The sequence below is a fragment of the Chroicocephalus ridibundus genome, chromosome 8, assembly GCF_963924245.1.
Source record: "Chroicocephalus ridibundus chromosome 8, bChrRid1.1, whole genome shotgun sequence".
NCBI classification, from domain to species: domain Eukaryota; kingdom Metazoa; phylum Chordata; class Aves; order Charadriiformes; family Laridae; genus Chroicocephalus; species Chroicocephalus ridibundus.
Window position 1 is genome coordinate 51,702,593 of NC_086291.1, and position 16,918 is coordinate 51,719,510.

The following is a 16,918-nucleotide window of genomic DNA, read 5'->3' on the forward strand; positions in this document are numbered from 1 at the left end:
GAGCAGCTTAAAAGTCTATCATCTGTTTCCTTGCCGATCATGTGATCTTCTGTCAGACAAGCAGTTTTATTGCTCTCATTTCAGGCTGTCCGAAAATGATAGAAAGCTATAAATGTTATACCTACATTTCTGTATATTATTATTATAGCTCACAATAAATATTAACATATTCACTTATTAGGGTGAAAACCCCAAATATCACATACTGTGCAAATTATGTAGATATGATACAGATAAACTCTAGATGTAATGAATTACCTTTGAGCTGTGTTTTAAACTCACTATAAACATCCGTACTCAGACTGAACTTTTAAAGGCACGACTCAAAGCCCACCATGATACATTACTAATGCATTTTAAACCAAATAGAGGAAAATAACAGTGAATACAGTACTTCTGTGTATAATATTATCCATGTATTTTATATGAAAGATTCTAGATCTCATTTTTCTTCCAGACTTCGCATAGTTAGTACAGAGATTACTACTGGTAACCTGTTAATTTAACAACAACAGGGTAGCGAGTGCGCTGGGCCATGCACTTTTGCCTATCGATAAAAATACTGTTTGTTTTCACAGCTATTTCTTTTTCTAAATTCATCCGTGTGTCTTCCAGGTTCCTCAGAGCCTGTTCAGATTCCAGCAGTTTTTTCTTCAGGGAATTAATGGACTCAGTTAGTTCTTCAACTTCACGGATCAACCTGAACAGAATTACATTAAGTAATAAAAAAAATAAGTAGAAGCCAGTCTGTGTTCAAAAAAGACATACGAACTGTAATGAGAATAAAAATCAACAGCTATAGAATCCTAATACTCAACAACGAAGGAGCTTGGAGATACTTGGTCAAAAGCAGAGTTACTTTCACAGCTTCTGTACAGAAGTCTCCCGTGATTTAGGTAGTACCAAGAATGTCCTTTGCCACTGAGCACAGTGGAACCATCCATCCTCACCTTCTCCCACTCTGTAGGACACTTGTACCAAGAATTATAGGATGAAAATTGTTAGGTAAATCACCCAGTTCGACTGGATCAGCATTTTGTCAAGCCTGTTTTGTGATATCTGTTCACTGGTATAAAACTTCAGTATTAAAGATGATGCTTGCGCCAGAGATCAGAAAACAGTCTTTACTTTAAAACCATATAAGCTTTTAAAGATGCAGTAATGCATCATTTTAAAAAAGCAAGGAACCATTTGTAAAGCAGCACATCATTCCGACTGAAAGTCAGTGAAGGTTAGGTGCTTTACTGCAATCTACCTGCAGAGGAGGCACATATTTACTTCCTGGGAAAACAAGATCCCTGTGTGCTATGCAAACGGAGTAACTACAAACAGTGTAAATCTGGCAATTAAACACGTGCCCAGTCAGCAAAGGACTTGCATGTGTCCCTCAATCCCATTAAAGGCAATGTACATACTGCAGAGCTTTCACAGGGACGGTTTGCTGAATCAGGACCTTAAGTGAGTGTGCCTGAGATGGTATAAAGCATTTGGATTAACTATAACTTCTTCCCCACTGTATAAAGAACAGCATATTGGCTTTACATGGTAGGCAGCTTTGCTCCAAGGATGTTGTAAGCCTGCAAAAGCTGATTCCCCACTTTTCCTAAGGGTAGGAAAATGTGAAGGAGGAGAATCAATTACAAAGCTTATAATGAGATCAAAACTGGCAAATGTGACATTCAGACCTTTAATTCGAAAGGATTTGTTGATCGCCAGTTTTAAAGAGGATTATTACTGAAAATCAAATGCCACCAGCCCAATGGTTGGTAGTACTGAGGACTTGTCTCAGACTATGAATATGTGCAGCCTATTTACATTCTCAGCACTTGAAGCATAATTCATTCAGCACATAGTCCACCTTGTGGGGAACTGCTAACAGCAAAAGGGTTGCAAATGATCCACATGCTGTTGGTTTTTTCTGGGATCATCTAAATCAAAAAGAAACCACACAGTTCAGAGAAGAAAGAATAGAGAAAAAAGGCAGCGTCGAGTCTATAGGTTTTTGATTTGTCAATACATTATGTTAAAACGGTATTTTCCGCACAATGATTTCAGTCAATTGAATTATTTCTGACTTATATCAGAATCAAACCCAGTAATAAAAGCCAGAAGCCGTGTGTTGCTAATAAAAACTGGAAAAGTTGTCTAACCTCACTTCTGGGTAGGATGGACACCTTGGAGGACCTGTTTAATTGTGTTTACCTGAACTGTGCTTCATCTCTGCAGAGGTCTAAGTTGGGCCTAAAAGACCTGTCATACAGCCTTGTTTGAGCAACTTTCATCGGGGCTTCTTTGTCTTTGATAGCTTGTTTGAGAGCAGCAATGTTAGCTTCTTGATATCCAATCTCCTTAAGGATCTAAAGAGCACACCCAAGAAAAAGAACTGTTTTAAAAAAAATACACATTGTCTCTCTGTGTGCTATACATCTGTTCATGGTCCCAGTGAGCCAGTTAGAATCACAGAATCATAGAATCTTCATGGTTGAAAGGACCTTTGAGATCATCGAGTCCAACCATACGCAAACACAAAAAAACCCCTACAATCTCTGCCACTAGAGCACGCCCTGAAGTGCCAAATCTACATGTTTCTTAAATACCTCTAGGGATGGTGACTCACCCACCTCCCTGGGCAGGCTGTTCCAGTGCCTGACCACTCTTTCAGTAAAGTAATTCTTCCTAATATCTAATCTAAACCTCCCCTGCCGCAGCTTCAGACCATTTCCTCTGGTCCTGTCATTATTCACCTGGGAGAAGAGGCCAACACCCACCTCTCTGCAACCTCCTTTCAGGTAGATGTAGAGGGCAATGAGGTCTCCCCTCAGCCTCCTCTTCTCCAAGCTAAACATGCCCAGCTCCCTCAGCCTCTCCTCATATGACCTGGTCTCCAGACCCCTCACCAGCCTGGTAGCTCTCCTCTGGACACGCTCCAGCACTTCTATGTCCCTCTTGTACAGAGGGGCCCAGAACTGAACACAGCACTCGAGGTGAGACCTCACCAGTGCCAAGTACAGGGGCATGGTCACTTCCCTGCTCCTGCTGGCCACGCTGTTCCTGACACAAGCCAGAATGCTGTTGGCCTTTTTGGCCACCTGGGCACACTGCTGGCTCATGTTAAGCTGGCCATCCACCAGCACCCCCAGGTCCTTTTCTGCCGGGCAGCTTTCCAGCCGCTCTTCCCCAAGCCTGTAGCGTTGCTTGGGGTTGTTGTGACCGAAATGCAGGACCTGGCACTTGGACGGTTCTTGGTTCATAGTTTCAATCTCCTATTTGGCCAGAATATAGAAAAAATAAAAGTACAGAAATAGAACAACTTTTATCAGATACTAAGCTGACGTGAAATAGTGTTCTGTATCTGACACAAATTAAGACATTTTTCCTAGAGGATAATTCTGCTTCTCGGAAGAGGCTGTCACAACTGTAGCCAGCATTTCAAGAATAACACTTACTTTTTTCAAATGATGTTCTAGTTTGTGTTTTGTATCGTCCAGCTCCTCACAGTGTTTGGCAAAAGCCTCATTAACAGCAGCACATTGCTTCCTCATGTCCTCAGACGTGTCATGAAGAATATTGTCAATCAAGGCACGAAGATTGATGGAAGCCAGTTTTTCTCGTTCTGCCCTGTAGATGTTGTCATGACTGAACTTGGCCCATGTCTCCGGTGTTGAGGCACTGGAAGAAGAGGTGAATGGTATACAAATAGCAACCTGGATCTTTGGTTCAAGTTGCACTTAAGAAGACAATCTGAAGCTGGTTCTCTCCCTGCAAAAGTGTTGTCAACCTCTATTTGTTTTTGCTGTTGCATGCAGTCTAGGCTTACCATGAAGGAGGAAGACTAATCCTTTATAAAATTAATAAACTCTTGTTCATCTTTTGGGTTCTGATACATGACACAAAATCATCCAAAGTTCTTCCATCTTTAGCTAATACTACCAAGGCAAAAAAAGTATACAATACACTTTTTTGTGCAAGCACAAGCAGTTAAGTTACCAGCAAATAAACACATGAATATATTCAAGCTTTAAAGTCTCTGTCTACTTTGAAACAAAAAGAAACAAGATCTCCGCTTACACTTTGCCATGTTGAGCAGCAGAAGGAACTACATAGCACTTGGGACACTGTGCCATATGAGCACTGCCTGGAAGGGGAGGGGGAAGCAGTGAGATTTATTGCAAGTAATAGTAATCCTCTCTGTGTAGAGGAAGCAGCACAGGCCTTTCCTGAAAGAATGACATGCCTGCCGATGTCAAACAGTAAGTCTTAATAGGATTTAGATCAGGTTTTAAAAGTATAAAGCAAATTATTTCTGAGAAAAGCTACTACAAACTCAGCCTGCATACAGTGAACCAACTTTGCCATCAGTGGTGTGCCATGCCGAGATGGTAGCACTACCTTTACTATCCATATAGCTATTTTAAAGCTATGACATTGTATGTTCAAAGCAGCAGCAATAACACCTTTAATTCAGAGCAGCGTTACAGCTTTCACTGATGCAAAGGATGTACTGTATCTTGCCAGGATTATTTGTGGAGGATAACGACAGTAACTGCTCACCTCTCTTCAAACTTCACTGAGCTAGGATGGAACTGGATGTTGGTGCTCTGGTTACTGTATTTTCCACATTTATCATCAATGTTGTAGGTTTCAACTTTGTCTGACCAGTCCATTTCACAAAACTCTTTGTGATCTCGATTTAATCTGAAAAGTCATCAGTATCACACATCGTTAGTGCAAAACAATACAACTAACAAAACTATCACAAACATTTGTGAAGCTAGGCTCTGAGCCTTTGTCTTTCAAAGAACAATGAGAACATAAACTTTCATTTTTGTCCTGAAAATGCTAACCAAACACTCGCACAACTATCCGCCTCTGACAGGAAGCCTAATGTGTTAACCACTACCCCAGACCTTCTGTGCTGTTCTGTGCCTGCTGAAGGCTTAGAGCTCTTATAGCCTGAGACAATGGAGTTGTTGGACTTTGGATTTTACATAATAATCCTAAACCACAGAGGATTTCTTCAGTAGCGGCTACAGCTGCAGTTATTATGGGGAGCATAGGTGGGAGGTTCGCCCAACAGAACACTCTTCCCATGGTAACTCATCAGGTAGTGCTAAGAGAAGACCCATCCTCCTCTTTTGCTGCTATATTGAGCCCTACTCAAACTTAAGACCTTCATAAAGTGACCCTGTATCATTCTCTGAGCCCTCTTATCTAGCTTTTCAAAGACTGTAGCATGTAGACAGTGTAAATTGTCCTTGGAAGAAACAGGTACAATGATATTCAGAGTTAAAACTGCTGTTTTGTTGTCAATTTAATGAGTCACATGTCACCACATTAATTAGAATGACTTCAGGTTACAAAAGACAGCGGGTCGTTATCAACTGTTAACACCAGATGTCACTGTCACCTAAGGAATTAAAAAGACTGTGCTGGCCAACGACAGCACTAAGAAGACCTTAAAACAATTACAAAAAGTGAAGCCTAAACTCAGAAGATTATTCTCATACTCTAATTGACATAACAGAACTACTTTAAATTATTCTGCATTTATAGACATTCTTTCTAAAAGCGATATTTCATTTTATCTGGTGTAATAGCACAAATTGGACCAGATTAAAAAAAATTAAAAAACTAAAATATCAATGTTTCTGGCAGTTAACTCCTTCATATCGATGCACCTTAGGATTCGGGTAAAATCTTTCCAAAGGGCTTGTTATAAATTAAAAGCAAATATTCCTTTTGAAATGCAACGAACATTCATACTGATACAGAAGATAGAGTGAAGTTTCATATTTTAAGTTCATACTGACATCTGGTGGCAAAAAAACTCATCTTGAAAAGGTCCTTTGATCAGATAAATTATTTTAAAAGCTTCTATACTACAAATAAATCATCAGGTGCAACAAGGTAGAGTGATATCCAGATATGCACTGAAGTTTAGCATTGGAAAATCGGAGAACCCAATATACATACTGGAAATCAGGGCTGAAAGTCTACAGCATGGCTTTAGGGTATGGCTCTTCTCTTACCGTACCCTTCTTGAAAATCATGACATTTCATCGCTGAGTACCTCTTTTCAGGTTTAACTGAAATTCATGTTGCTCATAAACCTGGCATGGCTACGAGCATATCCACTGGGCGCTGTGCCCCTGTATGTCAGGAATTATTTGGCTATATAAATTAGCTGTTAAGGTATCGTGAAAAATGTCTTACCGCATCTGGTTGCTAGCTTGCATCAAAGTTCTTTTCAAGAGCTCCTGGATATTTCTGATGAGTTCAGCTTCCTAGATAAAAACATTGAGAATTCTGTGATATCCAGTGCAGTACATGCTACCCTGCAGAGCAATTTGATTTCAATGTTGTGGATAAATACTTAAGTCTTCCACTCTTTACCCACTCTTCCCATATTATTGCAAGACAAAATCTTCTGAGGAGTTAGTAGATATGGAGGTAACTCAGCTCTAAGTCTGAGGCAGCAGCAATACTTCGAATATTTCTAAAGCCTGGGGATTCATTATTTTCATATTGCGTGTATATTCTATGAAAAAAAGATCTACGTTCTATCAGATTAAACAGAATATCTGAATTACTTGCACAGCCTTGAAGTAGGGGAAAAAAGGCACCAGCACCATGCTCAGGAGGAGACCAGAGTCACTGCCTCGCACAGACACAAAGTGCCATTTTAACCCTGAGCAGGACAGTCTCTGTCCCGCAGGCGCAACCTCAGAGGTCAGAGGCTGATGCCTTGCACAGGGATGTGATGCAGCAGATCAGCTCCTCTGGCAAGACACTGGCTTCCAGAACCTGCTGAGTCCTTGCAGATACCTTCAGAGCCGGCTGCCTTGTTCTGCAGTAAGCGTTTTATCTGTCTGCAAGGCAGAGGCTTCCCATCAGATTCCTGCGGATCTCCAAAAACAGTTTGTCTGAATATAGGGTGACAAGGTGCTATTTAACAGAAAGGAGTGGCAGTATCATAATCTTCTGTTGGTCTGACTCCTTTGAATGCTTTGTATTAACTAAAAATAAAAGTTACAACTCTGATTTAAACAGTCACCGTCTGCTTCAGCAGGTATAGGAAAGCTGTCATAATATTAAACCCAATGACACTTACAGCTTTCATTTTATTACTAGATCTATTTATTCCAGAGCTCATTTTGCCGCTGATGATGGACAGTATCAAGGACTGCAGAATTATCTCAAATATGCAATGTTGTTCGAGGGGTTAATTTCCGCTTGGTTGCAAGACATGACTCCGCAAAATCACGAAGCTTTGCCTCACCTTGATAAGGGATCCGATGTCTGAAGTTTCAGCTCAAGCTGGTTTTAGCAGGAATGTTCATTTCAACACAAACGTGATCAAACCAAAAAAGACCATACTTTCTAATAATCTCTTGTTGAACAAAAAGTACTTGTGCTCATTTCTGACTGCAATAACGCTGCTTTAGGGATTAACTATCAACGGTCTATGAAGTGACTTTACTGACCTGGTGATTACATATTATTATATAAAAGCCAGTCCCACAAGCATTTTCTTTTTTAAAGAAATTTAATATTTGAGGCTCGATATGAAAAAGAGCTTTTGTATATGAAAATCTCGTAATTATTTTGCTGGTTTACATCAATGACAGTCATCCAATGACAGCTAAGGGAGCATATACTTACTAATAAACTTTATTCCCAGAATACTGCTGGCGCTCGTTTATCCTTGTACTGTTTTTGATAAATAAATGAGTGCGTGTGTCCCTGCAGTGTCAGTTTCTCCATCGTAAGAAACCAACAGGGACCATAAAATAATTATTTTATTCTAAATGGAAAAAGACAATCATGATTGGAAAGAAAATATTATTTTTGAGGCTCTAAAAGAGAATAATTAAAATAAACACATAACTGAAGATATCCTTTTACAAACTGTGAGAACACCAAAACTGACTTTCTGCAGGGAGAAAGTATTACAATAGCTGAGTTGTCAAAGTAAAAATTCAAAAGGATTTCAAAGGGTTAGAAAGATCCAGCACTCAAAATTACATTTGTAGTTACTGATACTATTTTGTGTTTGGTAGTCAGTTTCCATGTAAATAAAGAGACAACCAGTTTCCTGTGAGTAATGTGCACAATTTTAAATGAGAAAAGTCTTCCTTTAGCAATTAAGGTCTCTCACACGGAAAGAGTGAAATAATGCAAAAATAAAGAACTCCCTTGCTGAATGACCTCAAATAAAATTTAAAAATGGATTCCCCATTGAGGAGATACGCATTCATATATGACATTTAAAACTGAAGATACAGTTCTCATAATCAGTGCCAATCTAAGACTAGTTAAACTGAATAAGCAGGGATAAATGATGATGAATTTTCAATGCTTATCTTCTAAATGATTTCTCATAACTTTTAAAAAAGTGAAGAAGTCAGATTGTGTGGCTGGGAGGAGCTGTGGCACTAGGCTGAAGATGAAGATCCTTTCGTCTGGGTTCCTCGCTCCTAGCTGTGCTGTTAAGACATCGCAGGACAATCCAGCCTGTTGCCTACCCATAGCTGTGGCTGGCTCGTGGATTCAACGTAGGAGAAGGTCCACTCTGCATGAATGTCTGCCAGGTAGCGCTACCTGCCGAGGAGCAGGAGCTGGGAATCTCATACTCCACGGGGAGGACTTACAAAATGCTCTATCTGCTCCTTCACATTTTCTTTGCAGAGTAAATTCCATCAACACCTATGGCAGAGAGAGCTGCAGCCGGGAGCACACCTCTCCCGGGCTCTGTGATTTCAGCCATAAAAATGGGGGTGAATCCACATTAAAATCCTGGGGGTAGATCTGGGTTCTACCAAGTGGCAGAATGGATGACCTTTATTTCATCTGTCCACAGAATTCTGCTGGCCATGCATTTGAAGGCCAAGACTGTATTAAGAGAGGAAAAGCATGTGAAAGAGGTTTAGTAGCTAGTAGCATCTCTGGTTCAGATGACAACATTAACTTAGATTTGCATTTCTTCAGTTCATGAGAGGACTTGGTGGATGAAATGTCTTTTTTTTTCTCCTTATTTTTCCCATCTATGTCTTCATGTGCTGTCTATTAAAATGAAATACTGTCAAATCTGAAGTGATCTTGGCTTCTCTTCAGCTGTCTTCTCCACGGTTAATACCAATAATAAACCTCTGTTGTTATAAATGGTTGTCAATTAACAGGGAGAGAACATTTTATAGTTTAGATGCCATTTATTTTTATTACAGTATTTAATGTTTATGATGCAAAAGTTGGATTTTCCTCAACTCCAGTGATAAAACCATCCCAGTTCATGACTTTGTAAGTGTGTAACTAATGGTGCAAAGAAAATGTTTAAGAGCAGATGTTTGTGCCTTCCATGAATCTACAAATCCTTTTTTTTTTTTTTTTCTGCAGCCTGTCTTTTTACATCAGTGACTTGCAGATGTCAGGAATGTCTAAATACAGCGCCCAGGGCCAGAATAACACAGTGCGAGAGCAGCTAAGAGGAACTGGTAGAACCCCGTGAGAGAGGCTGTGCAGTCGCCCTTGATTACAAATCCAGCTGCATCCATCCATCAGTAACAACATGACACCAGATGTCCACACATCAGCACAGCAAATAAAAGCAAGTTAGCTTACAGATCTCACCAGATTTAGACCCCCAAACAGCATGTAACGGGAAGACTGTTATTCATTACAGCTGGGAGTGAAAGCAGGTAACAGTCTTCAGAATCTCATCTCTGTGAGTGGCCTTTTCCCTGATGGTCTCCAAGAGTCATTTCAAAATCGACCATCTGCAGATGTTGAAAATAAGCACCGCACTCTTAACTGAGTTGTCTATGTACGGGACTGCCCTATTCTGCACTGGTTCACTTGGCGAAACTACAGATCACAGTGTTTGGAAACGGTATTCTGTTGTTTTCCTTGCCCCATTATTGCAGCTAGCAGGAATACATACATATGTATAGTTTTCCACTTTTTTAAACTTTAATTTTACACAGTTGACAGGATCTTGGCTAATGCCTTTGTCTTCAGCATCGGGGAATAGCTGGGGCTGACTTCATTGTTGAAGCAAACACACCACAAATCAACACTCTGAGTCAAATACAGTTCTAGGGTAAAAAAAAGGCATAAATATAAGTACATCTGCTTATGCCACAGTCGTATCTCTGTTAATGAATCTGGACACCGGACATGCAGAAATAACCTTGAAATGCAGAATATATGCAGTTGAAACATAATCTATTTACAGTATAGCACCACGTGGCAAGTCCTTTGCTAGGGCTTACTTTTTCAATATTAAATGTGTGCACATAAACATACTAAACTGTCATTAAACTGATGCAAAGGGGATTCAGAGGAGATGTCATACAGGTTAGGAAAGTCAAACCTCACACAAAACAGATGCATGTACTGCTTTTTCTGCATTCAGTTATTTTCAATGCAGCAGCGCAAATAAGTAAAATTATTCTACTTGAGAGATTATATCTTCTTTTTAGTCATCAAAGATCCTTCTTTATTGGAAAAAAACAATTGTGTCCTTCAGCTTCTCTTTCTTAACCAGAACTGCATAAAGAAAAGATTAATATGCTGTTAAGTGGAGTCAATGAACTTGTGAGTAACAGCTGATTTTACTATGCATGTGAGGAGCTTTCACTTAAATACCCTCATCCCTCATTCCAGCAGTAGCTAGATAGAATCACAGAATCATAGAATCTTCATGGTTGGAAAAGACCTTTGAGATCATCAAGTCCAACCATACGCACACCAAAAACCCCCTACAATCTCTGCCACTAGAGCACGCCCTGAAGTGCCAAATCTACACGTTTCTTAAATACCTCTAGGGATGGTGACTCACCCACCTCCCTGGGCAGGCTGTTCCAGTGCCTGACCACTCTTTCAGGAAAATAATTCTTCCTAATATCTAATCTAAACCTCCCCTGCCGCAGCTTCAGACCATTTCCTCTGGTCCTGTCCTTATTCACCTGGGAGAAGAGGCCAACACCCACCTCTCTGCAACCTCCTTTCAGGTGGTTGTAGGGGGCAATGAGGTCTCCCTTATTAATGGTGGTATCACAACAGATGAACTAAACACGATTCCATGCTGCAAAGCAAATAGGAGAGATGAGTTGGAGCCCAGACTCCTTAAAAAAAATAGATGTTTTGTCAAAAAATAGGAAAACCCCAAATCTTATCTGGATGCATAAAGCCTTCGTCAGAGATAGTTCTGTTTTCTTTGTGAATCATCTGAAGTGATTCCTACTGACCAGATAATAAAAGTGCAATTACATCCAGAGATTCAAAACTGCTTGTGTTTGATGTTGTCTCTTTAAATGTCATCTGCCAAGGGGCTGCTGAAAGGTGGTTATCTTAGCAGGATGCTCCGGGAACTGGAAAATTTCTTCATTGCTGCAGAAAGTTGAAAGCAGGAACAAAAGCTATGTCCTATGAAAAGCTTTTCCGTGACTATGTGAAAGGCAGTCCCTTGTCCAGATACGCTCTTCCCCCACTTGCAGGTTCCCCCATGCTCCTGTCCATGGGAGCTGGCAGGAACATGGCAAAGATACCAGAGAATGATGCCAGCGCAAGCCTGGGCTGCTAGTAGGAGAGGAATAATTTCAAAGGAAGGACAATGCCCTAGAATATCAATTAACTGTGTAATTAAAACTGCAAGGAAAATAATGTCTGTTTCCTCACACAGCTGACTTGTGGAAACTATTTCTTCTTTTTCTCAGTTTTCGCATGGGAAGAGAATAAATTACTCCTGATCTCCCTTGAATTTCTTAAGAGAGTTAAGATTAGAAAGTGACTGGACAAGTAAGCAACATTCAGAAAAAGTATGTCAGTGCTTTAGTGATAAAATTTGCATAACTCCTCCAAGTAAGCAAATGTCGTAACACAGAGCTACCAGTGAACTGGGCCATTAACTTGGAAATCTGCGCAGTGAACAGTCAGAATTCATGGCAGAGCAGCTCTAAGCATCAAGAATTATTAGTTGGTTTTGGAGAACCGAAGAAATACAACATACCATCTGATTTCTTGCAGTGAAAGGGGTATGGAGTATATTGCATCTTAAAGAGACGGCAAAGCTATTTGCCGGCTATTTTCTATTTAAAAGCTATTTGCAAACATTCATGCCATAAAATCTATTCCTCTGTGAAAATGGGAAGGATTTCCTCTGATATTATGTACTCCTCTTCCTTCTGCACTGCAAAGGTCATTGGCATGGCAACAAAATCTTCATTTCTCAAGAGTCCATCTGCTGCTGGTATACACGCCTCATCTGAACTCACATCATTCTTTTTTGATGACATCCCACTTGGCTGTTGACGGTCTGTCGTCACATGCAGAGAACCACAATTTCAGGTGAAGAATTAGCAGCAGCAGCAGCAGCAGATGGACTTCTGAGCAAGGAACAAACTATTCTCTGAATTCAGGAGAAAAGAAATACAGGAGAGAGATCCTGACAGAAAATGTAAATTGTACATTTCACAGACTTCTCTAAAACATCAGCGGCCAATGAAAATAATTTATTTTCTGTAATCTAAATCTCGCAAGAATTCACACACTGAAATATCCTGTACACTAACTCTCACATGTTTATATTTTTGACTGGAACAACCTCTTAAATATTGATTACAATTCAGCAATTGTACACAATTCCTATTAAAAATATTGCTAAATACTATCATCCCATCAACTATATAAGTCTCTCCAATATTTTTCTAACAACAAATATTAATCATCTGGTTTAATCAGTAACTCATCATGAATCAACTTTCACAGTATATTGGAGGCTGCAGGCAAATAATCATTAATTTACTTGTGGGACACTAGAATACGCACCATTCCAGAATGAAAAATAACGCAGAATCTGTTCTCTGTAACACGTGCAGCCAAAATAATTACATTAGGTTTGAAGGCAATCTCCGTGCAATGCTGGATCTCAGTGACAGATAACAAAGTGTAAAGTAAAGAGTCCTCTCTGCGAGGAAAAGGATCAAGCAAATTTCAGGAGTCTTGGGCTTGTTGAAGTCACACTGTCAGAAATACCATCTGTCTGTGCCCCCCTGCTTGCCTGGAGCTGTCATCTCATGCAGGCGTCGCACGACTACATTGTACAGTTCAGAGAGCCGTGCTGCTGTCCTGCAGGACATTTAAAATGATGGTTTGTGTTGAGACACTGTAGTTCAGTGTTGGATCACCACCTTGTTGTGAACCTTGGCAAGACTACAGCATCAGACTCCGTAGTAAAAGCTAATGGCAGAGACTGCCAGATTTGGACCGCCTGAGCATGGAAACAGGCAAGGAGTATTTCACTGGTCACGAATAGTCTGCTCATGGGGTACTGCATTTTTAAAGTGTAACCTGCAGAGATGAGGGGACTTTAAGCCAACTAGAGGCTGGAAGAATTTTAATGCCAGAATAGGGTGCCCATCTTCGTTCAGGAAACCTGTTTTGATTTTGTTTTGATCTGGTCTGAGAGAGGGGATCTGGCCTCCTCTAGTCATACTCATGTGATTTTAAATACTTTTTAAACAGAGGAAGAATTTTAAACAATCCTTCTTAAATCTAGGAGTGACATACAAGTCCCGGCTGCCAGGAAGGGGCACTAGGCCTCTGTGCACTGCCAGAAGATACTTTCACGAGCTGCAGTTACCACCTACTGATCAAGCTTTTAACCATTTTAGAGACTAAGGCAGCGCTACGAGAGGGCTGCCAACAACGCTTAACATCCTAACGTCCCGCTCACCTTCAGCAATTCTCTCTCCACCTCATCAGAGACCAGGTCTGGGGCTTGCCTCCTTTCCCGACACTGCAGGTTATCGGTGGCAATGGCATAGGGCACCTCGGTGGCATCGAGCGCCCTTTCCAGCCGCAGCTTCTGGGCTGCCAGCAGGCGGGTCTCAGCATCAAGGTCCTGAATCTCCCTCTGGAGCTCAGCCTTCCAGAAGTGTATGTCTTGCAGGCGCTGGCTCACAGCGGCCGTGGAGTCCTGCTGGGCACGCTGGGCGGCAGCAGCAGCATACTCAGCCAGCTCCTTGGCCTCTGCCCGGCCATGCTCGGCCTGCTCGCAGCCGGCGAAGGCCTTGTGGTACAGCTCAGAGTTGTGCAGGTGCCACTCGGCGGGCAGGTACTTGGCAGTGCGGAAGCCAGCAGTGGCCAGGCCACTGGAGGAGTCGGTCCCCGTGTTCAGCCCCACCTCGTACACCTTCATGGGTAGGTCGGAAGCGGGCACCGTCTGTGGCGCCGGCTCCTTGGTCAGCAGGACCCTGGGCTGGGCCATGGCGCCGGGGCCTCCCTCAGAGTCAGCCATGGCTCCCCGCTGGGCCGCGCCGCGTCGTCCCGTCGCCGGGGCAACGGCAGCAGCCAATGAGGAGGCGGGTCCCCCCATCGCGAAGGGAAACCCGGGGCGGTAGCGGGGGAAAAGCCCGCCCCTCGCCACCGCACGGCGGCAGCCGCCAATCAGAGCGCGGATTCGCCCCGAGGGCACGTTGGATAGGGCAACGCCGGCTGCCCCCGGCCGCCTCCAAGCTGCTTGTTGCTATGGCGACGGGAACAGCCAATGACGAAGGAGCGGGGCTTGGCGGGGGTGTCATGGCGGCGCCGGGCGGCCGCGCTGCCCGGGGTAAGAGGATTTCCCGACACGGGCCCTGGTGCCTGTTGTAACGCTTCTCATTCGTATGTGCGACTGTGTCGGTGAGAACAAAGGTACGCCGCAGCCTCTACGTTGCATCCTTTGTGGCTCCCCTTTGTGCTGAGGAACTTCTTGTTTCCAACCGCCGCCTGTGCGCAGTAACGCCTTTTCCTGGTCGTTTCGGAAATACAAGAGGATCCTGACAGGACTTCAGCCCCATTCCTGCCCAGCGAGCGGTGGAGGCGAGGGGGAAGCCCTGCGTGCCCCTCCACACTTGCCCCCAGCCCAGTGAGCCCTTCGGTCAGGGGGTGAGGCCCTGTCGAGGCCTCGGGGCCCTGCGCGGGGCCTGCAGTATCTGCTCGTCTTCGGACATTCAATTTAATACATTTTTGCACCTCACTCCATTTTTATACCCCATCTTCATTCTTAAGGCAATTTGTGTGACTCAGGCCTCGTTATAGATCAGATGCATATGAAATCCAGCTGCAGCAGCACCCCCTATTTAATTTTCACCTGAGGAGATACAGACTTGCATATGCTTGAATATGCTTGACTTATATTAAATTTTGGGGGGTTAGCTGTGCAACAAGGCAAGGAAAAGAAAGGAGAGGCTGCGAGGGAGAGGCTTCTCTTGAGAGCCCTTGGAGAAAGGAGGGGAAGGTGCTGGAGAGCACGGGGACAATAGAGGGCACTGTCGTCCTTGCACTGCGACAGATCGTCTGTCTTCAATGTCATTTTGATTTAGAAAATCAAAAGGAAGAAAAAGCCACGTGCACTGCAGCCCGCCCGGTGTCATCCAGGCTAATCGGCTCCTTGGGTGTGGAGGAGAGGGATGCCTGAACTGCGTCGAGATGAGCTCGGCAGGTAACACACACACACCATGGGCCTGGAGTAATGACTCCCCGGCTGCTGAGAGGTGCCGTTTGCACCACACAAACTTCTGTAGAAAACACTTTGCTTTATAAGAGCTTGCTCTAAACCCACAGAAAGTCAATAGTAATTTTTCATACGGGGTCTTGCACTCTTTAGAAAGATCAAGTGGTTGTCCCTGATGGAGAGCCTGCATTCGAAAGATGCATCATGCATGGGCTGCCAGCTGCTGCCTGCTAGCCCTGTGCCGCAGCTGGCAGTACATGCCCAGCAAAGGCTCCCTTCCACAGAGACAGTGTTGAAAAAGGACACTCAATCCCAGCAGAGATAAGAAATCCTTCATTTTCCCTTTTGCAAATATTATAATATAATTGGCCCTCCAGTTAAACAGCAGCAGTCGATTATTGCTTTGCACTGCTGGTCACTGGAATGACACCCTTTGCTTTCCCTTTGCACTTCATTTCTGTTTCCTTTTTCATGCATCTTTCCTCTACCTGTAACTGCCCTATCTGTTCCTTTCCTTACGTCACCCCCAGCCTGTACCTTTCTTTCTCTTTCCTCTGCTTGTGGCCTTCTCTGCATGATGATCTATGCAAATTTTGCATTTTTAAAGTACAATAAGTCTACAGGAAAAGCCCTGCTGAGCTATTCAGAGTGAAAGTCCTTGGTATGGAAAATACATTTTTTGAAAATAAGGGCAGCAACAATTTGCTATTAAATAGCATTTTTCTCTGAAGGTTTCAAAAGAGCTTTTATTAATGTCATCTTATCACAGCCCATTCCGTGTCACCTAAGCAGTTTTGAAGGTGGGTCAGTTAGGACCACGACAGGATGTCGCTGAGGTTGCAAACTTAGCAGATGAGTGCTAGGCCCTAAATATGACTAATAACTTACAATCTTTTCCAACAGGGAAACACTGCACAAAAATAGGGAAAGTCTTCCTGATCCGGTGCAAGGATTACTTCAGTAAGCAGTTTTAGGGTTGTTATCCCAACTGGTCAATGTTTCCAAAGACCAGACAGATTTTGGAGAGTATACACATCAGGCTGTATTTTGTTTGGGTTTGTTTTTTTTTTGTCAGTCTAAGCCTGCTTTCAAGTGCCCACAGATGCATCATGTCCTAACAGGCTGCATACCACATTGTTAGAAGAAATAAAAGCAAAATCTATTGGCACCTGGAAGATGCAGGAGTTCCCTTCATTATCCAGGACAGACCCAGGGACCCTGTGTTTCAAAGCCATTCTGACAGCCAAGTGATTTAGTATGCCACTGTTAGATATAAATTATTAACAGCTATTCGAGATGTTCTTAGAGCACAAGATGACAAAACATACTGGAATAAAAGAACAGAAATGTTTTTCAGCTCAAATCTTTTGACATGCAATAGATTAAGATTTCTCGTGGCTGCAATCCTTTTTACAGGAAACTGGT

General features: G+C 42.6%; 1 protein-coding gene across 1 annotated transcript; it reads right to left on the reverse strand.

Moving 5' to 3' along the window:
- Positions 1-290: 290 nt before the first annotated feature.
- On the reverse strand, positions 291-14,300 carry TEKT4 (tektin 4). Its single transcript, XM_063344179.1, has 6 exons — positions 13,733-14,300; positions 6,214-6,284; positions 4,552-4,695; positions 3,447-3,669; positions 2,203-2,357; positions 291-700 (listed from the first exon to the last, which is right to left on the reverse strand). The coding sequence occupies exons 1-6, from the start codon at positions 14,294-14,296 to the stop codon at positions 484-486; spliced, it is 1,374 nt and encodes a 457-aa protein (XP_063200249.1). The 5' UTR covers positions 14,297-14,300; the 3' UTR covers positions 291-483.
- Between the last annotated feature and the right edge of the window lie 2,618 nt (positions 14,301-16,918).